General features: G+C 49.1%; 1 protein-coding gene across 1 annotated transcript; it reads right to left on the bottom strand.

The window, feature by feature from the left end:
• Positions 1-1,271: 1,271 nt before the first annotated feature.
• On the bottom strand, positions 1,272-14,387 carry fmr1 (fragile X messenger ribonucleoprotein 1). The gene is made up of 15 exons (XM_086139316.1): positions 13,981-14,387; positions 9,541-9,593; positions 9,358-9,451; positions 9,048-9,119; positions 7,651-7,799; positions 7,475-7,568; positions 7,268-7,384; positions 7,007-7,177; positions 6,839-6,917; positions 6,627-6,748; positions 6,438-6,524; positions 6,095-6,329; positions 5,797-6,000; positions 5,234-5,313; positions 1,272-4,606 (listed from the first exon to the last, which is right to left on the bottom strand). Exons 1-15 carry the CDS (start codon positions 14,029-14,031, stop codon positions 4,406-4,408), a joined length of 1,809 nt encoding a protein of 602 aa, XP_085995442.1. The 5' UTR covers positions 14,032-14,387; the 3' UTR covers positions 1,272-4,405.
• Between the last annotated feature and the right edge of the window lie 3,184 nt (positions 14,388-17,571).

A 17,571-nucleotide genomic window follows, 5' to 3' on the forward strand; every position in this document is an offset into this window, starting at 1 on the left:
AATTTGTCCCTGTGATTGGTCAGTCCTGAACCCCGCTTCCTGGCCAATCACGGCTGGTGTAGGCTCCGGCGTCCGCCTGCAGGATATGCGGAAGATAATGAATGAATGAGTGAATTCTATAGATTTATAAGTGTGTGATGAACCCCAGCACCATTTTCTTGGCTTTCTCAAACGCTACGAGTTTAGCATCTTAGGGTTCACCGTTGGCTGTGCGATATGCTTTGTCCGCGTTCCTTCACGACCTCTGCAGGGTGGCGGCGAAGCGAGATCCGTACGTGGGTCCATCGGCTCCCTCGGCAGATCCACGGAAACCTGCTGATGTGAAAACTCCAGCGTCTGGATTCGGCCCCGAGGCTGGGCCCCCAGCGGCCGCCGGCGGGTAACCAACATTTGGACCATCAATGATTTCAATATCAGTATTAGGAAGTCAATAATTCATTCATTTATTATCTGTAACATAGCGTACTACTGCTGGCGATTAGGCAAGGGGCCGGGTTCAGACTTTACCCAGTACCATCTTCAGCCATTTAAACAAGATGAGAATTAGCTTATGCCTTTTTTTGTCAGGAATGCAAACGGGTAGGAATATGAAGAACAACCGGAACAAGGCACCGCTGGCCAGATATCTGGGCGGATGAAGCTCATCTCGTCCGTAACTCATCCATTAACTACCAGCCCAAGTCAGGAAAAAAACTTCTCTGCTCCAACACTAGACACATTTCAGCAAAATTGAAAGTTAATCTAGCCTTTTGGTCTGTCTGCGTGTTCCAGGAAGTAGTCAGGGCCTCCTACGATCACTTTTCCAGCGCTCAGCCCTGCGGCGGGCGGATTTTTTGCGCTTCCTGGAAGCGTCGGATTCAGAGGCGCAGACGCAGAGGTCACGTCCTCCTCTTCGCTTCCCGGCTCGCCGAGGGGGGGGTCGCGATCTACCCGCGCTTTACCGAAACTTCTCGTTCAAAAGGTTCGATCGGCCAAACGCAAAACGAGAGGCGAGCGATTTTCGTCGGAACTTTAGTCTGAGAAGATCGCCGAGGAGCGGCCTGGGAGCGGCCCTGGGGGGGGCCACGATGCCGGGATCGGTTCAGAGCTTTTGCCGGGGATTCTCATTAAACAAACTCGGGTCGGCCTCCAGCCGGCACGAAGGTCAGGCCGACGGCTGCCGAGGCCCTTTCCGGATAAAGTTTTTAACTTTTCTCAAGCACCCGCGGCAATAAAAAGTAAAGTAAATCCATGGGTCGATCCCATTCATTCAGCCACGGAGGACGCTACAGTTTCACACATCATTATGTTTATTATCAAGAAATCTAGCATTTAACTGATATTAAACAGCAACAAAAGAATATCAGGATAAGTGCACATTTGAAACAATAGTACAAATCTTTTTCTCAGACAAATAATGACATCATTATATACAGTATGCCACCCTCCCTTCTTTTGAAACACAAAGCAACTCCATACTGTTGATGCTCTATTAATAATACAGAGGTTACTTTTAACTCGAGCCGTTTTTTTTTTTTTAATTTTAATTTTTTTTTTTTTTAATTCTGATGCATCGCGGGAAAAACGCTAACCGGGCCGCGGTCGGAGAGATGGCGTAAAAAAACAAACAAAAAAAAAACAAAACTGAGAGTAAAGATCCTAACAGATTAGTGAGAAGAGATTGACACCGATAACACTCTGATAAGAAAGAAAGAAAAAGGTATGCTGTGATTCGTTACTTGTGTTATATAACCGTTTCCTTGTGATGTTTTCCAAAGGTGACCCCCCCGCCCCCCACAACGGCCTTAAAAAACAGGTCTCATAAAATGACCACCAAAACCGGTGACCCCCGAGACCCCCGGACCGAGGATCGACATCGAGACACCGACACTTCATTTTTTATTTTTTTTTCTTAACAGTCCACACCTACCGCACATCTAAGACGCTTCAAAAATAAAAGATGAGGATGAACATGCGGCGTGAAAAATACGAGAAGGTCCGAGGAGGGGGGGGGGGGGGGCGGGGGCGACCTCGGCCGCTTTACGGCGGCGAGATACAAAATGAACCCACAGAGCCAGAGAAAGTTCTGGGCGCGAGAGGAAAAAAAATAAAAATCCACAGGTGGTGAGCTGCACTGGTGGGGGGGCTACGGGCTTAGAGGCGTTCAAAGACACGCCGCCTTCGGGCTCTCCGGCCGGACGCCCGCCCTGCGGGAGGAAGCACGCCGAGGACCGGCGGCGCCCGGTCCTTCCCCCGACCCGCCGGTCCAGGCCGGGGGCTCCGAGCCACGTTTGAAAAGGCACATGTCGCGTGGAATAAGCGGAGGTTCCCCTGAGCGTTCGCAGCTCCCCGCCGCCATCCGGCCTCCACCGGACCGACGCCGATGACCCTCACGTCGACGGCGACCTTGGTTGATGTTTCCTGCCTAATAATCTCCACTTACAAGGTCGGCCGGAGGTCAGCGACCGACTCCTCCTCCTACATCTCAGAGAGTTTCGGAGGAACGTCCGTGAAGGTCCGTATGCTCAGGAACCCGGATCACCGCAAGCAAACTCTTTATCATCACATTTATTGTGTTTCCCCGGAGAAGCTGGTTTTCTCAGGACGCCTGTGGAGAAGTTACTGATGTTTTTGGCTCGTTTGCGTGTTTGAAAGTGTGACAAGCCTGGTTTCAAAGTCTCCAGAGAAGCAGGGTGGTGCCCGGACTGAGGCGGAGGGTGGGGGGTGTCAGACGAGAAGCCTCTCAGCAGCGGAGACCCTGGACCGGCCGTCAGAGGAGGAGGAGCGGGGGTTCGACTCGACGACCAATACTCAGCGAAACCCTGAGAACCCTGGTTTTTGCTTAGCTTTATTTTACAGTGCTTCATTTACATTTGGACAGCTGGGATGCACAGCTGCCACTTCCAGCTCTGCTTTTCTTAATTAAACCCCCCGGTCGTCTGCGTTACTGCGGTTTGTTTAGATAGTTTGGAGCGGCCCAAGGTGTGACTGACCCAGAGGTTCGGTCAGCATATCACTGAGGGTGCAAATAAACAGGCTGGAACGCGGACGGCGCCGACTGGCGTCGGCTTGTCAACGAGCCGACCTCCCCGTGTGGGGAGAGGCCTTTCCAGCTAGCCGACGATGTGATTGTCTCGTCCTGCTCCCAAAAACAAAACGACAACAAAAGGGTGGGAGTGACCAGTGAGAGCCGATGGAATCACGAGACCCGCGTCTACAGACCGGAGCCACGGGGGGGGAGGGTGAAATGTGCGGAAAAAAAGCAAAGGGGAGGGGGTGACATGAAATATGATATAAAAAGCAGTGGGTCTATAAAACAGGCCGATCTTTACGTGAATCCATAAATCCAAGGCACTGAGATGAGAAGAGCCTCTCGGGCCTGTGGAGAAGCAGGAGGCCGGGCCTCTGGACCTGGGGGTTCGCCGGGAACGCTGGGAACTCGGGCCGCTCAGGCTGAGATACGTATGGAATATCCGCTCAGGTGCGGGAGCTTCTAACGGATGGATCTGGAAGGTCATCTCTCCTTGGATTGCGAGCGTCCTCGTTCCTCACGCCCTCCCCGGTCTTCGGATGCGGTTCGGGTGTCCCTGCCTGGAAACGTGGCTGTGGATCTCCTTCTCTAAGTGGGGGCCGCCGGCTGAAACGGTGCTTTCCACCCCAGGGCGGCCGCCTCTGACTTCGGACCTGCATCGGGGTGGCTGGGGTGCGGGGGGGTAATTCAGCTGCAGGGGGAAGCCGGTCCACGCTCACACAGCCTCTCTTGATTGGCTGGCACCGAGGGTCCAGACACGGCGGTCTCAGCCCCCTTTTTCAGCGACAGTTCATTTCTACCCTGTTGTTTGTAAAGTGTGTGAGAGCGGCTGCCGTCGCAGGACAACTAACTCCACCTGTGGAGGGGGGGGGGGGGGGGGGGGCTTCTCCGTGTACGCATTGGAGAAGAAAAAAAAAAAAAAAACGAGGTTAGGATGTGCGGCGGGGGAATCGGGGAGGGCTTTCCCTGTCCGCCTGGAATCGCTTGTTTCTTCCCGTGCACCTCGGGTCCGCACGCACAGGTAAAAATATTCCAAACTTTGTTTTTAAAAAAAAAGCCAACGCTTGCATTTGATGATGGCCGGGGGTGTTGGTAGATAATGCCTGGGGGTCGGCTCCGGCCTTCCTGCCTGTGTGTCCGCAGGAGGGCGGACGCAGGACATGCAGAGACCCGTAACAGCAGACCAGACCTCAGCAGAGCAGCAGCTCCGCTCCACCAGTTCACTATGTAAACGCTTCCACGCTGATGGAAAGGTGTGTGTGCGTGTGTGTGTTTGTGTGTGTGTTTGACAGAGACAGAGGAAGATGACGCCTGCATGTATATGTGTGTGTGTGTGTGTGTGCGTGTGTGTGTTTCTGAATGTGTCTAAGTGAGAAGGTCCCTTCAGTGGCGTATCTATGACACTCCGTTCACCAGCGGGGGAGTGTCCTGTTTGTCCTTCTTCATGCCTCGTTCTCTGATGGGTCGGTGATGGTGACGCGACGGCCCCTCGCTGCCGCCGCCAGCGACAACGGCGCTCGGGGACGAGGCCGGCCCTCCGCCCCGCCCGGCCGACGAGTGCTGCACGCTGCGCTCGTTGTTTCCGTCCACACGGATCTGCGGGGGGAAGACGGGACCAGGTCTGAGCCGGGGTCTGGGACGGGACACATAGCTACCTGCGGGCCTCCTACTGCTACTTTGAAACACTACCAAATAGATGAAAAATGGCCGATTCCAAACACTTAGTTTGTGCTTTGTGCGTAAATCTAGTCGTTTCGTCTCAGGCGTCCTCCATGTACTTCAGGAAGGAAAGCAAGTAATTATTAAAAAGCCTAACAAAAAAGGATATTGATTTATTTCTGTTAGCAGATTAGCCGTTTCCCCCTGAGGGAGCTCTTCTGCTGAAGCTTCAGACACGGACATGCAGACTTTTCCGAGTCCTTGGCAGCAGAGCAAACCGGCTGCCGAGGGATATCATTTCCTGGTAGCGGGCGAAGGAGGCTGCAGCCATATTAGATGTATCTGCCATCCTGGGGGGTTCTACTCTAAACGGTATCACCCTCTGATCGGGGTTCACCTCAGAAACAGGACAATAAAACCTGCCCATTACTATGAGGGTACACTAATGAGGGCTGGAGATGGTTAGGTGACACCCTCACCTAACCTGGGTTTTTGGGGTATTCTAATCTTTCTGGGCTCCAGAGGTTCTGACAGAAGGTTTTAGGCCGGCAGGCCGGACCGTACCTGCAGGGTGTCCTCCTGTGCTCGCGTCTTGGGGTCTCTGACATGCCGGGGCCTCGGCTCGCTCCACTGCACGTCTTCCCCTGGAAACATGGATCACCGTTATCTACGCCGCCTGTCCTGCAGTCAGGGTCGCCGGGATGCTGGTGTCAATCCCAGCTTTGATTGGCCGAGAGGTGGGTTCACCCCGGACCAATAGCAGGGGTGAGCATAGAATGGTCCAATAGCAGAATGGACCATAACTCAGGCCAACCTGGGTAAGTCAAAGTCACTAAAGGCAGCGGCATGAAGGCGATTAAAAACGTGTCTCGGTTCAGATTCGCGTAACCTGGCCTGCTTTCTAAAGCATTGGGGTTCTCTGGAAGGTTAACACCGGGAAGGGATTCTGCAGAGATCTCATTATTTGATTCACTCCTGCTCCTCAGGCTGGAATTTGATTAGACACTTCACAAACCACGATTTACTTCGATCTACTAATTTACTTCCCTTCTCCCCCTTCCACTCCAGCGGTTTGCTGAGAAATGTTTATATTTGTATTCTATAAAAAAAATGTCCTTGTGGCTCACCTTTATATCCTCCCCCTCCTCTTCCTCTCCCCCCGCGTCCCCGTGGCCCGCTGCCGCCGCCTGGTCGCTTCCTGCCGTCTGTCCGCCGGGGCAGCGTCCCGCCGCCCGTCATCAGCTCCTCGGTGGGAGCCAGCGACCAATCGCTGAGCTCCTCTCTGTGGTCCGATTCGGTCTCTGAGGCGTTGGAGGCCTCGGAGTTGGTACCTTCGGGAGGGGGGGGGGATACGGTCATAGATTAGATGAGAACACACGGTCCTTATGCTTTTATTTTGAAATTCATCAGATCATTTAAACGCACCTGAGGCAAAAGCTGCGCCGCCGCCCCGCCGCCCCCTGCCTCCTCGCCCCCCTCCTCCTCCGTAGGGCTTCCCCCCGCCGCCCCCCGCGCCCCGGCCCAGCCCCGTGCCGTTGTCGAACACGTAGGTCTTGTCTTTGGGATTGCGAGGGCCGGCCCCCCCTCCGCCACCGCCTCCGCCGATCTGCCTCAGCTGCTCGTCGATCTGCAGGCGCTCCAGGCGGAGCTGATCAACCTCCTGTTAGAAAGAGATTAACAAAATCATTAGTTTATTTTTCCTGCATTTTTTTGGGATGAAATGTTTTTTTTCTTTTTCAGAATGTCACCGTGACACGACCGGACGGACCTTAAGGTAATTGAGATGGTAGTCGAGCAGCACCGTGGCATTGGAGATGCTCTCCTTGGTCCCCACAAACACAAATGGCACCATTCCCTGCAGCACACAGAGCTGTGACTGACCTGTTCTCCTTGAATCACTAACATTTACTGTGTCTGTAAGCTCCTGGTCTGGATTCAAAGGCTCTCTAACGCTCACCTCGTCCGCTGCGGCCGCTGCTGCGGGCTTCTTGTCGTTCTCCGGCTCGATGCGAACCCGCACCACGCCTGATTTGTCCACCACCTCCTGGATCAGTTTCCCGTTCTTACCGATCACCTTCCCTGTGGCGGCACGGGAAATAAAGAGCTCAGGAGAAGGCGTCGCTTAAAAAAACTAACATCTGAGGTGTGTCGTTGCGGTCACTCTCTTACCTACTAAGTTCCTGGGGACTTTGATGATGTCTTCAGAGAACTCCAGGAAGCTCCTGGCTATACGCACTGCATCCTGGTCCTTTGGAAACAAATAAAACAAAGATGTAGCAGCCGCGGCCCCAAAAATCACATCTGGTTCAGCAGTAGCGAAGAGCTGCAGAATCCCACCTCTCCATAAATGTGGAAGGTGCACGTTTCTTCGTCCAGGTCTATGTTGGTGACCCCGGGGACTTTCCGGGCCTGCTGGATGTTGGCCCCGTGGGTACCGATGGCCAGGCCCATCAAATCGTCCCGCACCGCGAACTGCTCGTGGAAGCGCGACGCCAGCTGTCTGGAGCTCTGCGTGATGGGGAGGGTCAGATGAAGCATCACTGGAGCAGCATAATTCCCAAATACACCCGTGGATTCATGGTCAGCAGGCGAGCCTACCTCCAGTTGTCTGCTCGCTTCTTCGTTCCTCAGTATGAGGGACAGCTTGGTCCGGAGGCTCCTGAAGTGCATGTCGCTCATCATGGTGGCCCGCTTGGCCGTGACCTCGTTCACAGACTGCGGGAGGAACGGGAGAAGGTACATTACTCACAAGGATTTTTTTTAAAGGTCAGACAGGCTGGGCACGTGGTCGGGGTTCCCACGCACCAGGATGACCATCTGCTTCTTCTCGGAGTCGTAGGTGACACTGAACGCTCCCACCGCCTTCTTGAAGTCCTTGTGCGCAGACTCCTTGGAGCACCTGTCGATCAGAGGTTGCACAAGAACGTTATCGGTCCAAATCAATAACCCGCACAACCGAGAGTCCACGTGGGGAAACCTACATCTGCCGCAGGTCCTCCGGCACGTCCAGCCTGATCTTGATGAAAGTGCTTTTGGTGGCGGGCTTGTTCGGGTTAACGGGCCGTAACCGCTCCAGAGTCACAATCTCGTTTAGTGTGGCGTCGCATGCGGCGTACTCTATCACGTAGAACTAGAGACAGGGATGAACAGACTGTCAGCTGCTAGGCAGAGAACCATCTTTAGATGTCTGCTGTTATGACACAAACATCTGAACACTATGTGAGTCATTGCAGAGAAGAAGAAAAGGAGACTGATTCTTACAGAGCACCGTTTTCTCTGGGAATCATGAGTTAGCTGCAGGGGCAGCTTGATCTATCAAGATGAAATAGGTAGAACACTCAGTATGATCTTCTCCTTTGGGCCAATCATCTGCCTCCGTCTAACCATCTCCTCTGAAATCATCTGCCTTCCTGTCCTCTTCCCCTCCATCCATAAACCTCCTCTCTGGTCTTCCTCCAGACCTCCTGCCTGGCAGCAACAAGTTCAGCTTCCTTCTACCCAGATATTCTTCATCCTTCCTCTGTCCATGTCCAAACCATCTCAGTCTGACTTTATCCCCAGATCATCTAACATGTGATGTTGCACATCCAGGCTTTCATGCTACTGTGAACACGCAGATACTCAAAAGGAGAATAGAAAAATGTTCAGTCAAGGAGTGCAATCAACATCTGGCACTGGAAAACATTTGTGAGGCAAACATCTCACCTCAACTCACCGCAGAGCTCCCAGAGCGTGATGAAGTCCACGCACGCTTGGCCGGTTAAATCGTCTGATGACAAACTCTCATTTCTGCTCAAAGCGTGGAAAATGGACTACAGGAACAGTTCACGCACCAGAAAAAGGCCGTGCAGGATGATCCCATGTGTCTGCTACCCACAGTGATATGGGCCTTATGCACTTTAATGCCCATACTAGACGTGTTGCCACGGCGTTTAAATTACTCACATCTGTGTTATACATATTTATTACATCCAAGGTTGGATGCTGGGAACATTACACTCATTTCCACTCAAATAAGCAGAGTGGAGAACAAATATCCCAAAATGTTAGCGTGCATGTTGCTAAACTAGATGGTTGTGTCTTGGTTTGAGTGTGCACAGAGCAGGGGCTAAGAAGCCGCGGTGACGGACATTTCGCTGACAGCGCCTGAAACTGTGCAATTCAACATTTCGTACTTTTGATTTGACCGAAAAAATGTACAGTTCTCTGCAACCCAGGGCGAACGTCACGCTACTGACAAGCAAATGTGCCACGGAGTGCACAATGCTTAAGTCCCGACATGACGTCAAACATTTCCCATCTTCATCGGCGGGGCAGACATGGATGGAGGTGTGGGAGATCCTCTGGTGCACAACTGACAATGTGGACGGAGCCGTACCTCTCCTTTGACCATGCGAACCTTGGCCAGCCACCACCCACATGGCTCCTTGTCATTCGCCCTGGAATACACCTGCCGACACACACACACACACACACACACACACACACACACCGCCCATTATTCAAACAGAGAAAGTTGAAATACAGCCACTTGAATTAGGTCACAGTGTGAACAGGTAATTAGACACATTTACAAATGAGTTGAATGGATTTTACCATTAAAAGTGTTCAAATAGGTTCTTCAACCTGCCATTGTGAGACAGCGCATGCAATTTGTTATGAATGAAAACATCATAATTAATCCCCACCTCCACTTCATCACTCTCGTTTATTTCCTTGCAGAAGCCTGTCGGCGGAGGAAAACGCACGTCCTGGAAGGGGATCTGACGCTCCGGCTGCCAGCTGGCGACAGAGGAACACAGTCATGTCGTCATGGCGGAAGTCGGGTCTGACGCCACGTTACGGATGCCTCCGAGTTCAACATTACTCACTTGTTTTCAAACGTCACAGTGATTGATCCTTCATGAACGTCCTTCACAAAGGCCTGTTGGAGGCGTAGACAGGAAACAACACCGGTTATATATATAGTGAGGAATATTCTGGTCTGAGAAGTCAACCAAGGTTTTTTCACACTTTTTTTTCCTGGTCTTTTTTTTTCTCATTTTTACATTAAAACCAAAACAGCAGATGCAACAGGGAAACATGCTGCAGATGGTGCACAACTCCGGAGCACCAGAGATTGGTAAAAGCATGATTGATAATCAGTTCTGTTCCACACAGGAGGCTCTGGACGCTGCAACCCCAACTAAGAACAACTTTACCAAGTGAACGTTCGCCTCAAGGGGTTAAAAAAAGCTTTATCCTTATTTTTAGGAGAATTCTATTGACATGTGGCCGGTTACAGTAAAATATGGATTTCTTGTACCAGATTGCTGGTAATGACATGCATCATGCAGAAGCAGAAAAAAATAACATCTGACATGGGGCGGTAAGTATTATTGATTCTAAATTCAATAATTCATGAAAAACACCTTTTACTGTTTGCAAACTGAAGTGCCATCAATAATAATGTCTTAAGTTTATTCTATCATTTAAATCCACTCAGTAAGCGTGTTCCAAACTTTTATCCAACACAGGTTGACAGCATCGGCCATTGCAGACAGGGATCTCCTACAGTGGACCTGCTGTGGTCACCGCACACATCATTCCAACAGTGCAAACACACGCGCACACGCACACACAAACACATGCAAACACACACACACAAACACAGTAGTGTCTGTATGAACACAGCTTCGGTGCTTGTTGATAGCTCATTGATACTGAACAAGTGACCACATTTTCATTGAAAGGCTGCAATTAAGACATGTGGAAAAGAGTTCACGTCATGTCACACGTAACACATATCGCTGTCTGTGATCCATGCGATGACAAACGCTCTCAAGCGTCACTTATCCGGATTGTGACAGCGCTGACTGTATTTTGGGTTGCGTCTGTCGGGACTGTCAGATCTTATCGTGGTATCTGGACGTGCTGGATTTCTCCAGGAGCTTTTACCTTTTGTGCACTTCAGACCTAAAGAAGCCTTCGAGCAGAAGACGACTCTTTGGTGAGAGGTGAAACATTTCTCTCAGATTGTACACAGTCTTTGTGTTTGTGTAGTGTGTGTGTGTGTGTGTGTGTGTGTGTGTGTGTGTGTCATGTGTTACAAGTAGGACATGCAGTGCCTTGGAGAAAACCAGTCAGAGACAGAGATCCTTGCCTATGGGTGGCACCAGACGGGCAAAGTAACAGCCAGTGATGGATGAAGCTACATTTTAAAAGTAATTATAGCTTCTAAAAGCCAGTACTCTAGCTGAGCTTTCTGGGAAAACAAAAACACAAAGATCTTAATTGCTCAGATTAGTGAAAAGTGTGGAGCCCATCCTTCTAGCAAGTGGAGCGCAAGGATTACAATGCTGGCACAATTAGGCATGTGTAACTCAGTTGCAAAAGGAAGGAAAAGAAATTTAAAGGGTCAAGTCTGGAGACTGTGCTGCATAGAACAGTTTGACATGGACCCTTTATTTTCATCACACAGGGTCCATCATTTGAAGACCTGGAATGGCCGAGAATGGACTGCAGGGAATGCGCCTTAAAAATACGCCTTCATCCCAATCTGTCCGCTTTATTTCGTTAAAAAAAATACTTGTTTACATGTTATTACATGGATGGGGGCATCAGTTGGGGTCCAAAAAAATGGAAAATGGAATAAAAGGGTTTTCGCACCAAAACCACTGTGTGTTTGTGTGTGTGTGTGTGTGTGTGTGTGTGTGTGTGTGTGTGTGTGTGTGTGTGTGTTGTAAAAGCTCTTGCTCTGCTCTGGGACATTTGTGCTGGGTACGGTAGGAACACTGATTTCCCTGATTTGCTTCCGGCCACAAGCTTGGTTTGACCAATAAAATCCATCTTTTTAAACTCTTTGGCAGACATTTGAAGGTCCTGGCAAACTAACACGCATCTTGCTTTGCGAACAAATGGAGAAAAACGCACAGTCGATCACTATTAAACACCTGAAAACCTTTGACAAGAAGATCAAGGCTGGAGATCACGCAGCAGCCACGAGGAAGCTAATGTAGGAGATAAGCAGCTGATAAACAAAAACACAACCTGACCGGTGAAACTTAGTGTTCCAACAAATGCTGAGCCGTGTCCAGATGTTTAATGGGATGGAGGACGATCACATCCAATTTGTGCTGTGCAAAGGATGTATGATTGTCATGTCTGACATTTGCATGCATTTTCCTTTACTGGCTTCGGCTATTATTCACATCTGCCTTCTGCAGTCAATGGCAAATAATAGGAAGGGACTTCAGTCAGTCTAATAAGATATGACATTACAACAGGAAAAGGAACACGGTCCAATCACAACTTTGCCTTTCAGGCAGAGAAGAAAGGGAAGGCTTGTTGTACTTTTGTAATCATCCAAACACGCAACTCCAGGAACCATGTTTACTACCTGGAAGTTAAACGATTAGAACGATTTATGGCAAGACAATGAATAGCCGCCAAGTTCTTTATCACGTTCCTCATTACTGTGGCCTCCAACCTCTGTCTTCTTTAAACTAGTAGCCTTCTATGTAGGCTGAAACCGAGTTTAACTACAAGTTCCAAGCAAACAAAATAACTACTGCCTCATTTTGCGTTCGTTGGGATGTGTCCGATTTTTTTTTCAAAACTTCTCCCTCACCTGTGCAAACATCCCGTGGCACAGTGAGACCAATTTATACCAAAACAAGAGGTCCTTTGCCAGAAGATGTGCTGGTGGGAACATCTCTGCTGTCTCCAGATATTACAACAACACCTTTAAACTGAAACCCAACATGACATGAACGGGTTTTTGCAGGCAAATCATCTTGTTAGTGGACAAAGCACGTGCAAAATAGGTCTGCAAACAAAAAACAAAACAAAAAAAAAAAACAGTCTAGATGCTGTAAATTGACTAGGCTATGCTGATATATGTTCTTCATCTCCAGTGGTGACATAGTGAGTATGAAGAACAAGCCTTTATTACAACTGAGTGTGGATCCAAATGTTCTTCACCAAACAGCAAAGATCTGTCTGACCACACGCACACATACACGCAGTCAAACACATCACACATTCCCAGTTTGATTACCCACAGATTCTTTCTCTGGGCTCAAATTCAAAGTCTAGCCGTTTTCGGATGTCACTGGAACACTGACTTGTTTCTTGCGGTCACATTGGAGGATGGAAATGTGAAGGTTTAAGGTCTGATTTGAAACGGCCTTCAGATTGTATTCAGCTCAGGTTTGCAATAAGGCAAATTGTTTTTTAATGGCTGCAATTCACATTCGGCTAATTCATTTTCCTTCCTTAACTTCAGCTGAGGCAAGGTTTCCCTCTTCCAGAAAGATTAAATTACTAGAGAGTAATCACAATTTATTCTCATTGCTGCGCCACGGAAATACCAATAGAGCAATAGAGTGTAGTTTGTGTGCTGAAAAAAGGATTATAATGAATTGCAACCCTTGATAAATACAAATTACAGTATAGACTTACATCCAAAATGTAAAAAAGCAGATCTTCAATCCTCTCAGCCTTAATAATTTGGACTTGACTTTCCAACTTTAGATAAATCCACACTTCCCAGGTCAATGGTTCAAAAGGTTTGGGGGCCCATCAGACTTAAAACTCGTTTGTGCACCGTGGGATGGTTATCTTACTCTACACTGAGGATGCATCGACTTTGAATGTTGTTATTTTTTGTTTAATGCACTGTGGCACTGCTCGGAGATGCGAATCTCAACGCATGTAGGGACCAACTTGGTGATCCACCAAGCCTCTCCTGCATGAGATTACGTCCTCACGCAACCATTTCCCTTTGATTATTCTAATCCAAAATCTCCACACAACCGCCCCACCATCATCCAACCATTGGTGAGATCAGTGTCACCATAACCATACCTAACACTTGTATCAGCAGGGAGCAGTAGTTAGTGGAACAGGTCTGATTGTTGGTGTTCTACCTGAGAACCTGGGACCCATCAGTATCCTGGGGACGGGAATCTGCGACCCCCTACACTTTGCTGGGAACACTGGATTACATTCACGGGAACTCATCCCCACAGCCATATACGTCAACGTTACGACTATTACGTAAATGATGGGCAGCGTGTTCCCGATGGCATATTCGCCTGTAACACACCGTTTTGGCCATTTTTAAAATTCTAATTTAAATTGAGAAATAGGATTCCGTGCCTCTGAGTCCCGGTGGAGGCACGGAGGCCCGGAAACACCATGCAGGTACCCACACAGCTTATGTGCGTACGACGACAACATTCCGTATCACTCCCAAGTCTTCCGTCCGTGCGGCGTTTTCCGACAAAATCGGGGAATAAAAACAGCTTAAACCGCGGCCGCAGACTTACCTTGTAGAAGGCCCCGCTCGTTCCCCTCACTTCCACGACTAGTTCATCCATGACGCAAGTTACTACAGCTCGCTAGCTAGCTAACTACCGATGGTGATGCGAGTAGCTAGCTAGCTAGCTGGCTGGCTGGCTGGCTAGCCTGACGCTAGCCAAAGGGAGAGTTTGCTATCGTTGTCTATGCTAGCTAGCCAAAATAGCCTTCTATGCGAGAAGAGGCTGCATTAGCTGTGTGTTATCGAATTAATATTCCCCGTCTCGCACTTGTTTTGGCGTCTCACGTTTGTGTTTGGCAAATCCGCCAATCCGTGTGTGCGGTAAATCGAAAGCGAGACATGTAGTTAGCAAGCCGCGTTAGCTTGTGTCGGCTACTTGTGTTACTGTGTGATTAGCGCCTAAGCGGCTACCGCTCGCCGCAGCTTCAATGTGACGTCTCGGTTTCTTCTTCTGCTGAAATGTCGCGTCTCCCCCGGCTTCATGCTGCCTCCTAGGGGTGTTTTGTAGGCACAGCTATTTTCACCGAGGCTGACACAAATCCTATTCATAAAAATAAATTACCTTCATTGCCCTGACACGGTAAAACTATTACATTAGTGTGAAATAGCTCATCTCATCCCCAGACGCTGCAAATAGAATGAACTCTTTTTGTGTCAGCAAATATTTACCTGTTTTTCTCCAGAGCCACATTTAATCACCTCGAGGGTGAAATATTGCCTGGCAAAATACGCAAGATACTCATGTCTTTGACGGGTTACTAACTGTTAACAATTACCCTTCAGCAGCATTTCCACCATGGGGAGCAGAATGTGACTGGAGCTCCCCAATGGGGGTTTTTCAGCACCCCGGATAGCGACCGCATTCTCCTCAGGAGATTCACGCCTGCTGTGGGGTTTCTTCACAACCGCCATGCATTTTCCAGATCAGCCAGGAGTCGTGGTGAGAAGATCTCTCAGTGCTTTGAAACATTAACACTGGCAGCAGCGTGCTGGTGAGGTGTTTAGCCAAGGTCCCAGGTTGGATTCCCACAAGGGGGCTTTCTGTGTCAAGTTTCCATGTTCCCCCCGTGTCTGCTCAGGGTTCCCCAGGATTAATAAGGTAAGATAAACTTTACTGATCCCCATTAGGGAAATTCTTTTGGTGAAGCAGTGTAACATTGATAGTGTTAATAAATATGAATATAAATATAAACAGAGAAACAATTTGAAGAGACAAGAGACATCCACAAATAAACAGACAGCAGAGAGAACAACAAAAACAACATCAAGGATAAGATTGGACAAAAAAAAACAACAAGGTTGAAAATAGACAATCAAAATGACAACAAGGATAGGAACATAAACAGAGTGACAAAAGCAATGAATGACAAAAATAAACAAAAATAAAGCAGGATGCAAATGGGCTGAGACCAACAAGGATAAAAACTTTTTGTAATTCGCTTTGGATAAAAGTGTCTCCCAAATGACTGTAATGTAATGTAATACTAGACAACAGAGTTTGGGGATGAAACGTGTGAATGGGTGAGATATTGAAGTTGTGGTGACACAGATGCACCTCCGGCCGCTCAGAGTTGTGTGCCGTCCAGATTGCTGTTATACAGTTTGATGGCGGCCGTGGGCACAAAGGAACGTCTAAAGCAGGGGTGGGCAATTACATGAAGAACCTGAAACCTGGAACACTGAGCCAGAGATAACAGTAAAGCAACACGCTTTTATAACATGAAGGGATAAATGGTTTTTCATTCATGTTCTGGTTGACCTCACGCGAGCCGGACAGGGACGCCCAAAGGGTCAGATGTGGCCACCGTCCCATAAATGCCCAAGTTTGGTCTAAAACGTTCAGTTCTGCGCCGGGTTGTGATGAGCCGTTGGCTAAATAAGCTACCCATCGACCACAGCTTGTAATGCAGGGGGCGGGAAGGATTGTCCAAGATAGCTCCCAGTTTGTCCCTCAGCCTTGCCTTCACTTCCACCAGTTGAAGATGGTTCAGGTTCTGTCCAACCACTGAGCGGGCTTTTTCAGCCTGTTGACCTCACCAGTTCTGGCACCTTCCTAACAGCACACTATACAGAAGAAAAGTACGCTGACTACCATAGACCGGTAGAAGGTCTTGAGGAGTCCTCTTCACACGTCGAACAACCTCAGTCTCCTCCGGAAGAACATCCAGCTCTGACCTTTCCTGTAGGGTGCATCTGTGTTGTGTGTCCAGTCCATTTTATTATTAATGTGGACCCCGAGATACTTGTAGGAGTTCACTATCTCCACCTCCTCACCTTGGATGGTGAGTGATACCTGTCTCCTCTGATTCTTCCTGAAGTTCACAACCACCTCCTAGGTCTTGGAGATGTTGAGTAGGAGGTGATTCTGGTTGCTCCGCTCAACAAAACTCCAGATCAGACCTCTGTTCTCCGGGTTCATTGGAGACCCTACTTTGGTTGAATTTCTCTATATGACTTGTGAATGAGATGGTGAATAGCTGTTTGTCTCTCCATGTGTCCCTGTGATGGACCTGTCCAGGGCGATCCCGTCCTCTTGTCCAATTACAGCTGGGATAGGCTGCAGCACCTCGGCACAGGATGCATATAGGTCAAGAGTGAATGGATGAACATGAACTCATGAGGGTCTGAACCCCGTTTGCTCAGATTCCTCTTCACGTCTTTGTCATTCTCTGCTGTTCTTTGCTTCGACGAACCCGTCAGCAGACTGTCCTTCCCCCTCCCCCAAAAGATCGATATCTGATCCGAGGTCAATTGAGCCCACGGAACGGAACGACCCACCAGCCAAACCCCAACACCGAACCACTGGACCATCCAGCCAAGCGACGCCATGTGTTTTAGCCGTCGAGTTATTTTACGCTGGCTCCGGTCGGGATTTGTGAGGCACTTTAAAAGTTCCTTTGCTCCTCCCCGCCACCCTCTGTGATCTCTTTGCATTCCCGGTAGACGGTCACCCGTCTGCTAGATCCATCGCTGGCCGAGGGCCACGGTGCTGCTGAAGGAAACGGTAGGGGAAGCAGGAGGGAAACAGTATCCTCGAGGTTGCGACTTAAACTGCCAATCCAGAGCATTCGTCATTGGATATATATATATATATATATGTATAGTTGTGCCTTGGAGAAACAAATCGACACGCAAAGGGGGGAAGAACAGCATGGAGGACAGAGGAGGGTGAGAAGATAAACAGATGTGTCTTCCCTGCATGGGAGGCCGTAGCCTCCTCACATGATCGCATGCCCCTTCACCGTAACACATGTTTGAGCGCTCGGGGGAAAGTTGGCTTCGGCCATTCAATCGGTGAGGATTAATATCTGGGAAATAAATCTCTCTCTATATATAGATATAAATAATTGAGATGGGTGAGGCTTTGTCAGCGTTTTTACCATCGAACGCAAAGGCTTTCTTTCCGTGATGAGAGGAACGGCAGATAGCAGCAGTGCTGACGCATGACCATGGCACCGACCTTCCGTGAAGAAGCATCTCTGTCACTATCTGGGTCAAGTTCATAAATATATGCTGATGCTCGCAGGGATGTATCTTCAGGTTCCGTGTATTTTTAAGTTTAAGCAAACTTAAATATGCCAATCCGACAAAATGTGGC

This window comes from Fistularia commersonii, chromosome 31, assembly GCF_037954325.1.
Source record: "Fistularia commersonii isolate RoL2024-O1a breed Wild chromosome 31, RoL_Fcom_v1.0, whole genome shotgun sequence".
Taxonomy (NCBI): Eukaryota; Metazoa; Chordata; class Actinopteri; order Syngnathiformes; family Fistulariidae; genus Fistularia; species Fistularia commersonii.

What these genes read in the sequence shown, in the direction of transcription:
- fmr1 (XM_086139316.1), bottom strand. Translation starts at nt 14,031, where the DNA reads ATGGATGAACTAGTCGTGGAAGTGAGGGGAACGAGCGGGGCCTTCTAC. An exon ending in CCGGAGGACCTGCGGCAGAT is followed by an intron (nt 7,569 to 7,650) that starts GTAGGTTTCCCC and finishes TCTGATCGACAG; the next exon opens with GTGCTCCAAGGAGTCTGCGC. An exon ending in AGTCCCCAGGAACTTAGTAG is followed by an intron (nt 6,749 to 6,838) that starts GTAAGAGAGTGA and finishes GTGCCGCCACAG; the next exon opens with GGAAGGTGATCGGTAAGAAC.